The sequence below is a fragment of the Rhea americana genome, unplaced genomic scaffold (assembly GCF_003343005.1).
Source record: "Rhea americana isolate MKP2758 unplaced genomic scaffold, rheAme1 scaffold_337, whole genome shotgun sequence".
Taxonomy (NCBI): Eukaryota; Metazoa; Chordata; class Aves; order Rheiformes; family Rheidae; genus Rhea; species Rhea americana.
In genome coordinates this window covers 511,515-524,726 of record NW_028186465.1, presented here as the reverse complement: position 1 = coordinate 524,726, position 13,212 = coordinate 511,515, and the positions used below count along the sequence as shown (strand labels likewise).

Below are 13,212 nucleotides of genomic sequence, written 5' to 3'. Positions count from 1 at the left end.
AAGCCTGAGACCACACACACACACACACACACACACACAAAGTTGTCTTTCAAGAGTGGCTAAAACAATGATACTAAGCACAATTTCCAGAGAAAAAATGAAAAAAAATCCACCATTATTCCATCCAGTTTAATGGTAGTTCTATGATTTTTTTTTCTTTATTGTTAAGTTATAAGCTTAATGATACTGAATGTACTGTAATGGAAGTCTCTTTGGGATATTTTGTATCTCTGTATAATCTGTATTGACACAGAATGGAAACATTAATCGAAAAGAGCTCTGGCAGTAGTACATTATGTAAGGATGCTTATCAAGAGAGCCTGCTGTGTTTGAGTCCTGTATTTCTATAGTGATGCCACTTACTGAGTTAGCAGAATTCAGGAGAGCAGTTAGAGAATCGAAAAAAAAAGCACTGAGGGCAGATTAGGTATTATTCTCTCAGGATGAGATTATTGAGATGAGCCCCTCTTCATGGAGCGCAGCGTGGAGTAGATTAAACAGAAATGCGGCATTTATGGCTACTAAAAGTGATGTATCTCTACCTTTAAAAAACGCAGATTAACCTCTAGTCTTGAACAACCAGTCACTGAACATTTTCAATACTGAGCCTCATAAATTCAGGTTGCAGTTTTGTTGTCATAAGCACAAAAGTAAGGTCAATGAATGCTGAGACATAGAAAGCACCTTCAGTCTAAACATAAGGAAAGTTATTTTACTGTGAGGGTGGCTAAGCACTGGAACAGGTTGCCTAGAGAGGTGCAGAGCCTCCATCCTTGGAGGTATCCAAAAGCCATTTGGAGAGGGACCTGGGCAACCTGCTGTAGGTGACCCTGTTTGAGCAGCAGCATGGACTGAATGGTCTCTAAAGGTCTCTTCCAACTTTAGTCATTCTGTGAAAGATCTGATTTTGCTTGTAATGTTCAGGTTATTGCTGTGGTCTAAGGTTACTGTAATGAACTATTACGGGAACTAGCTGAATGTTTTTTTCTGGGGTGTTCATTATGATAAATGTTTTGGTTTTTTGTTTGATGTTTTGTTATATGTATCTGAGTATCAAAGGAACATCCAATTCAATTGAGCAGTAATTGATAGGTCATTTTTGGCTACTAATTCACCATGATCAGAGTTTAAATAGTGTTTTTAAAAAACTATAATAAATTAAAGGCAAAGGAAGTACATTGGAAGGTAGATTTGCAAATACTGTGAAAAGCTAGATGGGGGAATGATTGCAGCTAGGTCAACATGTATAATGTGTCCTTCAACAGAGACTAATTAACACTGAAAGATCTGGCTCTTACTGTTGTTCTAGGTTGAAATTTATTATAAGCAGGATTTTTGACCATGAATTAATGATCAAAAGTATACACTATGCATTCTGAGGCATTATGAATATCTGAGGCAACTGTAGCCCCTGAGCTTGGTATCTACCCTTAGAGGTATATTGTATACTTTTGAGGTGTACTTTTTTGTCGCACTTAGGAGCTTCAATAAAACCTCTTTCTCTGATACAATTCTCTGTATAGAAGTGTTCTTTGGCCTTTTATTTATTTTTAAGATCTTTGTTCTTTCTATCTAGGCTTGCAGACTTCAGAAGGTGTTTTTGTAACTGGCTCTTCTTTTTTTTTAATTATAAGCCTAGATATCTAATATGTAGAAAGTTTCTGGAACACAGCATCTCTGTCAAAATCTGTATCTAAGAATTGCAATTGCTTTCCTAGCTATAGAAGTCATCCTGTCATTCCTGATAGTAGGAAATGAGAGATGTGTGCAAAATATCACTGCTATCTTGATAGCAGTTAGCAAAGTGTTACAGGTTAAGTGTTCAGACATGTTTWTTCCTAAGAGAGTTCTTAGGAATTCTTATTCCTAAGAGAGTTCCTCAGGTAAAATGGAGTAAGAAGAAAATGCAAAATACTGTGTGATTTTGATCGTTCAGTATGCTTTTGATCTCTGAAGGAGAATTTCAAGATTCTCTTGGTATATAGTAGTGAGGGGCTAATGCCAAGACTTATATAGCATGTGGTCATTTTTGGAGAGTGCCTGATCTAACTTCTTGCTTGTACGGTACACATTCAGCTCGCCGTCTACAGCTCAGTCCATGGGAGAGCAGCATTGTTAGCAGGCTCCTGACGCCCACTCACTCCTTCCTGGCCCGAAGTAAAAGTACAGCTGCATTGTCTGGAGATGCAGGTAAGCCTAAAAAAGAAAAAAGTCTCATGGCTCAGCCACTTATTTTTCCAGATTCCATGTGTGATGTTGTAAATTTACTGGTCCAGTTGTGTGTGTACAGTAGCATCTTGGGAATGAGCTTGAATGCCTAGATTGTGTTGTGCATCAGCATGAAAGCCTTTGGTACACTTCTGCCTGCTGTGCCTTTCTCTTGCTTCCCCCCACTTCTTTCTCTTGATTTATCTTTTTGTCTCATCAACAAACAAACACAACACACACAGGATGACAGTGTTGCACTATCCAGGGCTTTTAAAGAAATGTCCACAATCCTGTGAGGCACTAATTCAGCAGCTCCGCAACTAATGCTCTTGATACAAATAATAGTTTCATTCTGTACCAGGGCACTTCCCATGAGGAACTTCTTGGATTTCTAGAATGACAGGCCCCTGGTTTTAGTGGATTTAATAGCACATAATATTAAATGTGCAAGTTTAGTGAGGCTGCATTTATTGCTGAGTTCTCTGCCAAGTGCGAGAACTCTGYATTCTCTGATCTGCTGCAGAGAAGGAAATTAACATGCAGAAATACGAAAATATTGCTTGATGGTAACTTAAAGCCCATGCAGAACAGTATTTCAAAGATTACTAGGCCATTCTCTGCTATTGTGTATTTCAGGCAAGTGAAAATTGCTTTTCCTTTTATCATAGGATGATTTTTTGATGTTGCATTGGGATTTTACCATTATAGGGATAGGTTGCTACACGTACTGAATCTTTAAGTCTAGGCAGGTCTTTTATACATCCCATATGGACAGATTGTTATTTTAATTAAAGGACGTAGAAGGTAAGAGGGAATGAAGATCTGCTAAGATTACTTTTAAAGAAGCTTTCACTTAAGAACTCATCACTAATCAGGCTGCAGTACATTTCCACAGAGGTAGCATTGTAGGAGCAAAAATGTGCGTGATACCTTGCGAACAGTGCAATTAAAGTGCAAATCCTTTCTCAGGGCTCATGTCTTTTAAAGCAACAGTTTGTAAAATGAATACTTAGTGTCATCTACCAAACAGGAAATTGGAAATGCAGCTCTTCATGGAGTGATAGTTGAGAAAACCTGGTCTTAGTTTTTTAAGTGATTACTTTACTGGAGTAAGTGTGAAGATTTTTCTGTGACTGCTATTGTTATATGCTAACTGATAAACTGTGAACTGAGTGAAATATTGGGAAAGATTGCAAGTAGCTGGAATGATTGCTGTATCCACAGATTTGCAGTAATTCCCTAGAAATGCCTTCTCTGTGCTAACTGGAGGTGTACCACCCAGAAGAATAATYCATCTGCTCGTTATTTTCCAAGTTAATTCTCTAGGAGCAATAACTGCTGTCCCTTCATGCAGGACACTTCCTGGAGATTAATGATCAGGTGGTGGTAATGGCTCACAGCTGTGCTCTGAGCACTCAGCTCATCCTGGCCTGTCATTATTCCCTAGGAAATTACCCTGCCCTTCGGCTGTAAAGATGAATTACCGTGCAAAAATCAAAATCAAATTAATTGTGGATTTATGTCCTTAAAATGTATGCTAAGTGAACAACAGTTCACCTCCAACATAAGCCTGTTTTTTTAATAACCCTCCAAAACAAAAATGTATTCTAAAATAACTCTCTAAACGTACATGATCTCATTGGTACATCCTGGTTCATTGGGAAGGCTTCATAAAGCGTTGTTTGGCAACATCACAAATGAAAATGAACTGCTTGTCTTTTAATATTTATGAAGTCATGCTCTGTGGTAACTTCAGATAATCAGCATGTATCAAGAGGCTTGATTCACAGAGGAAGGAAAACTCATAAATTGTAAGCTGTTTAAAGTATAGTACTGCTTCCTGTCTGAGTTAGGCACACTCAAACAAAAAAGCATGAGATGCTATGTTATCAAGTCAGTCACTTGTTAAAACCTCGTTAAACATACATCACCTTAACTGGTAAAGCAAGCATGAATACCCTTACTGTAGCATTTACGTGAGACTCTCTCTATTCATAATGTTAAGTTCTCAGTGCAGGAGAATTTGCTGAGTTCATGCAGCTAAGCTTATGAGCTGCTGTTCTAACAGGAGTTATATTGCTGTAAAACTGGAAGAGTGACTGAATGTGGAACTGTTCTTTCACGTGTGCTTGAGGGGATCTGAGGGATAAGAATTTTCTTCCTTAGGAAAGAGAGTTGTGGGTTTGTTTGTTTGTTTGTTTTTTCCGTAGTAAGAGAAAGGAAAAGATATCATATAGASATGTGCTCTCTTCCTTTGAGTAATATGCTGGACAATTATGCTAAGGCTGTATTAAATTATCAGGAGAGAAGGTACAAACAAATAGGAAAAGTTCTGCAGTAATAACATAATTTTCTCCAATCTCCTCTTTCAGTTAAATTGGGAGAAACGCCAAGAGTACTTGTTTGCTGCAAAACGTTTCTCATGAAAAATTTTGCAGTGTTACAATTCTCTTTGAATGTGAATCCAAATATCCAAAACCTGATAATTTGCCATTGGCATGAGGTATTTTGCTAATAGTCTTTGTCCTTGTGCGAAGCTAAAGAAGGCAGCCATCCTGGTTACTGATTCAAATATTCATTCCTAAGTTGATTTATTCTTGTTGGCTTATTTCTTATAATGAGTGAAGCAGTTGTCTGTTACCAAGAATGTATTCAAGTCTTCTGTTCTTCTAGCATTGTCAAGAATATTAAAGGCTCTTGAAGGGTTTAAAAAATGTCACTTGCTAAAAGTTGTAGACAACACTCAAATATTATACTGTCTATAATTTCTTTTTCTTTTGATARCCTACCTTATAGGGGGTACATGTTTTTATAATAAAATTAAAAATTATTGCATTTTATACTAGAATTCTATTCTGATGGAAGGCAGAGCAAAGCAATGTATTCTAGATAGGCTAAAAATATGTATGTACTATACACTTCTGAAATTTTAGCAGACTTTGCCAAGAAATTGCAAGTTATACTTAACAAGCTATATGAGTTTCTCTATTTCACTTAAAGAAATGTCATTAATTTCCGAGACTATGCTATTCTGTTTGTAAATGTAGTGTGTTTTCATCTTTGTGCATGTCTCTCTTTTTTTTTTCCCCATACTTCCAAGACCAATTAATAGGCTATCTAATTTTGTTTTGATTGTTTTCTGTAATTGAATCTATGAAAATGAATGTACAAACTAATCAATGTCAGAACAGTCATTTTATATCTAATGCTTTTTTGGAACCACTAGTTGTATTAATTTTTTTTTTAACAGAAAAACCTCATGACTTTCTACTACCCAGTTATGTGACATACCTATTAATTTACTTAAGATAAACCATTAGCTTACAAATGTAAAAATACGTGAGTGCCACCTGTTCAAATTGTATCATTGCTACTTGTGTGGCCAMGCTAGTGTATCAAATGATGGTTCTGATATGAGAATTAGTCATTCCTCTGTGTATTAATACCTTTTTTTTCTCTGTCTTTCTCTGTTCCTATTCCTTGCTGGCTTTCCTCTGTCACTTCACCTCCAATGCTGCTCTGTAATTAAAATAAATAAATTAAAAAAAAAACACCGTAGTTATCCCCATTTGTCCTCGTTCAGCATCTTGCAGCCCCATCAGCCCTCTGTCCTACAAGGCCATGAACTGTAGGAATCCAGCAGATCGAGCAAAACTTTTTACTTCTACTCCTGATGCTGTTGGACGTAGGAGGACGGCACATCATGCAGGGGTAAGCTTGCTGGTTGTATGTGAGCTAATACCACAACCACCTGATCAAACTGCTTGTTAGAACAGGAGTAATTACAAGGACACTTCGCTAAGTTTTTGTTGGCTGCTTTTGGGTTGGTTGGTTTGTTTGGGGCTTTTTTTTTTTCCTCTTCTTTTTCTGAAGATTTGCCTCATAGTTAGTTGGCTTTTAACTGAGATATACTACCTTAGGTGGTGACATAGCCTTAAATTTGATGCATCAAAGAATCTGCTAGGGAAAACACCTATGTTTACAGAGTGGATACCTTAGTTTCCCACAAGGCACAAAGAGGCAGTCAGTCCCTTTCTCTGTCGATTCTTTGCTGCCTTTTAAGCCCCTGGCTGATGGTGTGTTGTGGGATGAGTGGGTTCCTTTGTTTTCACAGAGCCTGTAGAACTTCATATCTTCTGAGGTCTCTGTCAAGTTTAGCTGAACCTTTCGGATGCAGCATGAGATGGGAGGAAGCACATACTGGCAAACGTGCTTACATATCCATGTACATAAGTACAGACCATGTTCTTTTTGGCTTCAGTTCCTTGGGACACCAAACTAATAACCTTTCCTCATTGAAAAAGCRGAGACGGGTTAGGAACATGATTTGTAAGCAAAGTTTCCTGCAGAGTACTAGTCATTCAGAATGATTTGGTAGCTGTACTGTGGCTGATCTGAACTTTCAGGGTACGTTGGCACAGTGTGGCACAGGCAGGCCAAATTCTTGCTGCCAAGGCTGCAAGCCAACAAGATACAGCCATCTCCAGTTCAGATATTATATGCTGTATCTAAGCAGTTACATTTTTCCTTGTACTCCACATTTTTGGCTCATACAGAGTATGAGAAGAGCAAGGTCACTTCAGCAGTAGGTCATGTAAGCAGTGCTGGTATTTTTGTTTTGCCTGGTAGGCAAAATTGCAAGAGGCAGTGCTGCTATTGACATTCCTGTTAGAAACAACTTTAGATGAAAGTAGCATGAATCATAGCTAGCACCTGATCTTTCAGAAAGAAGATGGTCCCTTCAAGTTCAAGTTAAGGCATAGCGCTACAATATATCTGTGGAGAAATCTCATACTGTGTGTGTAGTTCATTGCAGTTTCCAGGGCCATCAGTTTGCCACCTCTTGGGTCCTTCTCATTACTTTTTTTCCCCCTCTTAAGTAAAAGAGAAGAACTGTTGATACATTTTGGTGAAGGCAACCATGTAAGATGATCATTATTGTATTATTACAAAGCAACTGAACTAAGAGCTATTTTCAACAGACAGTATGTTGTGGAGATTATTATGCTTCACTGGAAAACTTCTGTAGGAATTCTGTCCAGCTTTACTGATGCTGAGGAAAAATTAGCTGATACTGTATCTTCAGGACTAGTAATACAGATCCACTACATAATTATTGCTAGAAAGCCAAAATTCTGTTCTTCATGGTCTTTTTATCCTGGCCACGTATACTCTGGTAACTGGCATGATTACCATCATATTAATCAGTAGAGCTCTGATAAATGTTACTGACTAAGAACTGGTTAATTGCTCCTCATTGAGTAAAGACTTCAGCATAGGGACCTTCTCTTGCCAGCACTAAGTGATGTTTTGGGCAATTTAAAATAACTACTTTTTACCTTAATGACCCAAAAACCTCTTGGGTTCATGAAGATAAACAGAGGTTTATGTGCTCATGAAATTGTTTTCTGTCTTTCTTTCCTAGTTGTCAAACTGGCTTTAAGTTCAGGAGAGATATGGGTGTTACAGAGCCCTTTTAACTAGTGAATAGTAAAGCAGTGTGATGCACATGCTACAGGAGGTATGCTTAAGCCCCAGCCAATGTGGCAAGTAGCATCCTCTCAGCATCATGTTGACTGAGTGGCAGCTCAGTGTACTCTCCAGTATTCCCATGCTTCAAGTTTCCATGAGCCTGAGCTCATAGTTCTAAAAATCTGAAATTTTTCATTTATGCTTGGGGGGAGGGCGGGGGCAAAGATAGGTAGATACCTAAATTTTGATGTGGTCTAGTAGGAAATGTGCTCAAAGTTGAAATAGAAATCTTTTTGTATTTACATATATGTACAATATATGTATATATGTGTATATATAATCTTTGTATATGTACATATATTGCACATATACCTAACTTTTTACACACACATAGTATGTGTGTGTATGTATGTGTATATATATATTTATTTATTTATAAAAATTGTATAGTTACCATCTTGAGATGAGAAATAGGGAAGGAAAAAGAAGAAATCATCACCTCGTGTAAGATTTAGGGCTGAGGAAGTTCATACAATGTAACTGGCCAAGAGAAAAGAGAACAGTGTAACTATTGTAGCACAGTGTCAGGTCTTTGAGGGCATCTGTGGCATTGGCATATAAGCATAAAAGCGAAAAGCTTGTGCTGTATGAGGACCTTGACTAAGCTGAAGGCTGGGAAGTGATTCTTTTGTCAAATGAAGCCCAGGGTTTGTGGCGGGGAGCAAGTGTTAGCTTTGGGAGCAGTGGAGGGTACTGTGAGGCAAGCAACAGAGAGCAAACCTTAAAAGGTAATTTTTTGCCCATATAAAATTAATTATCTGGAAATTAGCCCATAACATCTTAAGCCAGCATAGAGCATGATTAAGAAAGATGCTTGTTGTCGAATGCATGTTTGCTGACAAAGACAGCATTGGATTTGTTGCAGGAATTACATTAATGAACTTACCAAACAGGCTGTGAAAACTACAGACTGAGCACAACTTTTTCTCAAACTCCTCAGCCCCCCAGTCCCTCATCCTTAACTGAACTTGCTTTGCTTTCTTCAACTGTGTGAACTCTGGCTTGACTTTGTCTTTTTATTTGCTGAACTATAGACTGACAGAAAAGAAAAGGAAAGAGACCGTTTGTCATCCAACTTCTCAGCCAGCTTTAAAGGAGGTCATTTTTCTTCCAACCCCAAAGCTGGATCACCAGCTCCCTCTCCAGTTTGGTAAGCCAAGTACATGCTTAGCTGGAGGTTGAGTTATAGCCAGCTTTGATTGTTCTGGTTGTTAAATATTAGTCTTCACAGGAAACAGCAGTGAAAGCTTATTTGGTGATGTAGATGTTTTCTCTTTGCAACAAAGAAAAAATAGTTTAGCTTTTAGAAAATTGTTACTGTTTTAAGGAAGTGGAAGGAAGGAGGAATGTAACCTGGTTTCTTCCTTCTTGCCGGGGCTCACTACTTAAACGTCTGAAGAGCTCTGAAGAGGAAGCATTGTGCATGAAAGCTAATCTGTTTCTCCAGCTGTCCTGCTAAATAGCAGAGAAACATAGAATTTGTTTTATTTTTAGCTATGGAGAAATATAGAAATTGTTTTATTTTTAGCTATGGTAGCTGTAGAGGTGATGTTTAGGTGGCATCCAGTACAGCATGTCTGATAGTGATTGGCACTCTTTCTGTTTGTGGTTACACAGGCATGCATCAAAATCTTTGCCTTTTTTGCCTGGCACACCCAAGCAGGTAACTTCCCCACCTGGTTCCTCCAAAGCTTCATCAGCTCAGGCACGTCCTCCCTCTCCTGGCAATATCCGGCCAGTCAAAAAAGAGATCAAACCAGAGAATGAGAATAAAGGACCAGAAAAGGAGACTGAAAAGGCCAATGAGGAGAAGACGGAAGAGAGTAAAGAAACTTCAGCAGATACTGGAGAATCTGCAAGTCGGGAAGAGCTTGCTGTCCCAGCAGAGCTCACTGAAGGTAAGGAGATGTTCTCTTTTGGGTTAAGGGATGCCTGAGAGTTCTTCATGGCTTTCCTGCACTTTCTCTGAAACAATGTAACTTCTTTCAATAGTTATCTATCAAAAGTTAATTTAAACTCTTCAGAGCATTCTTGAAAATGGTACATGTTGTTAGTTGTAAGGAATTTACAACTCAACCAAATATGGCAACTGTTCTGGTCTCAGATGTATGTTCACTGGGAGGAAGGTATAAAAATGCTGAAGCCCTCCCCAGTTTGTAGCGGTTGGAACAATACGCAGACCTGCCTTGTACAAGGCGGTTTCACAGCCCTCTCTTTTCTGCCCTTTTGGACAGGACTTGGTTCCTCACATGATGGTACAGCTTCTTTTGAGACTCTGAAGTAGAACAAGAATGGTCTGAAAATTAACAATGTGGGAAATCATCACATAAGGGTAATGTGAGCAGTCAGAATGTCCAGCTCTGATAGACACTTAGTACAATGGTGCTGATAAAATTAAATTGTTCCAGCTTATCTGTAGTATTGCAAAAGTACCACCTCATGAGAGAGATTGGCAGGATGAAGTAGAATGCAGAGATGAATGGGCAGAATTTTTCAGAGAAAAAGAATTTGAAGGTAAAAAAACACTAAAAAGCAGCAGACTGGAAAAGGAGTTATATATAGAATAAAATAATGATCTTGAAGTGTAGGAGGGAGAGAAGGAAGAGGAGATGCACAGCCAGATAAATCTTCATTTTGAAAATTTAAGTTTTTTCTACAGGCATTTTAAACCATTATAAATGCAGCATAAATTGTCTGTCTTAAGGATGGAATAGAATGGCTCTTGTGACTGCTAGGATTCCCAGGATGGGTTACTTAACATTCTGAATTTACAATTCACAGATCTCCCTGTGGTGAGAAAGATTGTCCTTCAAGAAATTAATAATCCTGCATTTAACTGCAAGCTACATAGTTGTTSGGTGTTCTATAAGAGAAGACCTAATGTGAATTGATATTTTTTGTTCTAATAATTTCTCTTATAGTAGTTCCAATCTAATTCCCAAGTCCTCCCACACTAGGTATAATCCCACAAAGAGTCTACAGTATGGGTGCAAATAATAAATGGACACATCTGTTAGTCATAGGCACGTAAAGAAAGATTGAGATGATTGGTATGACAGTGTGGACTTCCACTCTTACCTCACAGAAGTGATGCTTTTCTGGTAAGCTTTTGTCTCTATCACAAAAAAAGGAGAAAGTTTCCTTTTAAAGGGATGTCAAAGATATCACKGAGATAACTTTGCATATGTTTACAGGCTCTGCTTTCCAAGTACAAGGTGCAGACCAAAGAAATGAGGTGACTTTGACAGTTTAGCTCAGGAAGAGCAGAGGCTGGACTCCTTTGCGGGATCAGTCGATATCTGAGCTGTCTGTGACAAGATCGCTCAGTGCAGAAAGAGGTTATGGATGATGAAAGGATTCGAAGGTGAAGTAGTTTGTATTCTTGACAGAAACAGGTAGAGATGAGGGATATTACAATTGAAGTGGTGAGCAGCATTTCAGATTGGATGTGTTTGTGAAAGCTGGAGGAGGTGGTAATAGTTGAGATCAAAGATAAGATCTCAAGCTAAGTATTTTAGGTGTGAAGTTAAAGGACAGGCCCAGTACTGCAGATGGAGGCCTCAACTACCAACCCTTAGTCACTAGTTGAATGTGAGAATCTGGAGAAGGGGCAAGTGTGGCATTTGGGGATAGAGTGAYGTTGCAGAGGTTTCTTAGGTGTGTGCTGCAAGTGAAAGGGCTGATTTCAGCCAGTTATTTGAATTGGCTTTTAATCTGTCTGGCTCAGCTACTGCTTGCTGTGTAGTCACAGTAGCTAGGAGATCAGCATGGGCTAATGACTGGCAGAGCTACACAAGCTTCTGCAGCCAAATCTCATACTTACTAATACCCACCCAAGTTTAAAGGTATTTTAGGTGTGCCTATGCAAGCTGTCATCATACTTTCTGACAGCAACATAGGTGAGTGTTAGACAAGCTGCTTGTTGCACTGGCAGGTTCAGCACCTGAGACAGGAAGTCAACTTCAAGCAGCACAAAGCTGCACTCCCCTCTGGAGCAACAGCCCTGCTTTGGTCCAGGTTAATAAATTAAAAGGGCCTTCAGCACAGGAACTCTGTCCTTTGTCCAGGCTGCAACTGTAAGCTCACGTTTTTGTTTTTTTTCATCTCCTGTCCCCAGGATTACTAAAAGCATAGATGTAAAGGGCTCCCAAGCTTTAGGAGAGTGTTTGAATTGTTTGTTTGTTTGTTTTAACCATCCCAGAGTTCTCAAAGTTCCCGTCTACTTCTGGATTCTCTTCCCCCTCTCCCCCCTCCCCAAGCTGRGGACCATTTCCTATGGGCAGATTGAATGCCTGTTTTGGAAATATAACAGTATCATGCTCTGAAGAATGCTACAGTGTGCCAGCTCTCCTCAGGGCTGGAKAACAGGCACTGGCACTCTAAACTACTGATGTTGATGTAGCCTTTGAGTTAGAGGTGAATACCCTGAAGCAGGTATAAAGGCCTGCATAGATTTTACTTGATAGAAGGAGACAGAGTAGAAAAGTTGGTAGATGTGAGCACTCAATACAGAGAAAGCAGCTGAAATTGTGTTTGTTTATGCAGTGAGGTGTAAGAGGGGAATAAGAGGAAAAAACCTCTATGGGAATTTTTTGGTGAGACAAGGAAAATACTCAGACGTTCTGAAGAGATTACGTAGAGTTAAAACCGTCTCCTTGCCATTCCTAATGACGTGTTTGCATGTATTTTCCCAAGATCTGAAATTGTTTCTATTTCCTACAGAATTATTGACAGTTCAAAGCATTGCCCGTACATTTTGCMTGCATGACCATGTGTGATTACCCTGGAAATGCAAACCATGCAAACGTGGTGGTGGGACTTGCTGGGGCAGTGTAACTCCTATTGAGCATCTTTCAGTACTTATTCTTCTCACAGAGAAGTTGACTTAACCTTTCAGCTGCAACTTCTTTTGCCTATCAAGTGAAAATAAGATTCCCCTAAGGAATATGAATCTAGCATATCTAAGGAATAAGAACATCTAGCTATTTCTCCGTCCCAAAGTTGTTTATAAAAATTATGTAAGTTTGAAAATACTTCACAGAGTATTTCCAAATTGTGTTTTCTGTTCCTTTCAAGAGATTTGTTTAATTACACATAAGTGAAAAGGGTCTCATCTTTGCTGTTGTGTCTGTACACAGTGGTTTTCCTTGCTCTGTATTTCAGCAGCCACCCCATCTTCGCCTCCTGCTCCACCAACTGTTTCCTCACCCCCAGCCTCTGCAAAGACCTCTGCAGGTACAACTGATCCTGAAGAAGCAACAAGGCTGCTGACTGAAAAGAGGCGGCTGGCCCGGGAGCAGCGGGAACGGGAGGAGCAAGAAAGGAGGGAGAGAGAAGAGCTTGAAAGGTGATCTAGACCTCTGCAGTGGACAGGATATATTTCTAGCAGCCTCCTAGCAGCTTCTTATGAATATCCTCTTGTTACACTGTGATATCTGACTGGTAGTACTAAAGTGCAGGAGACAGAAGTTC

The 13,212-nt window shown here is 39.2% G+C and overlaps 1 protein-coding gene across 3 annotated transcripts in view; it reads left to right on the top strand.

Annotated features, from left to right (window-relative positions):
- Window positions 1–13,212, top strand: part of MAP7 (microtubule associated protein 7) — a 123,901-nt gene that overhangs the window by 96,329 nt on the left and 14,360 nt on the right. Inside the window, exons 7-11 of one of the 3 annotated variants that reach the window (XM_085311273.1) lie at window positions 2,077–2,190; window positions 5,792–5,919; window positions 8,775–8,890; window positions 9,358–9,638; window positions 12,904–13,087. In XM_085311273.1, the coding sequence (XP_085167399.1) occupies window positions 2,077–2,190; window positions 5,792–5,919; window positions 8,775–8,890; window positions 9,358–9,638; window positions 12,904–13,087 (823 nt within the window). Of the gene's footprint in view, window positions 1–2,076; window positions 2,191–5,767; window positions 5,920–8,774; window positions 8,891–9,357; window positions 9,639–12,903; window positions 13,088–13,212 lie in introns of all 3 variants that reach the window. The other 2 variants (XM_085311272.1, XM_085311271.1) reach the window with 2 other exon arrangements.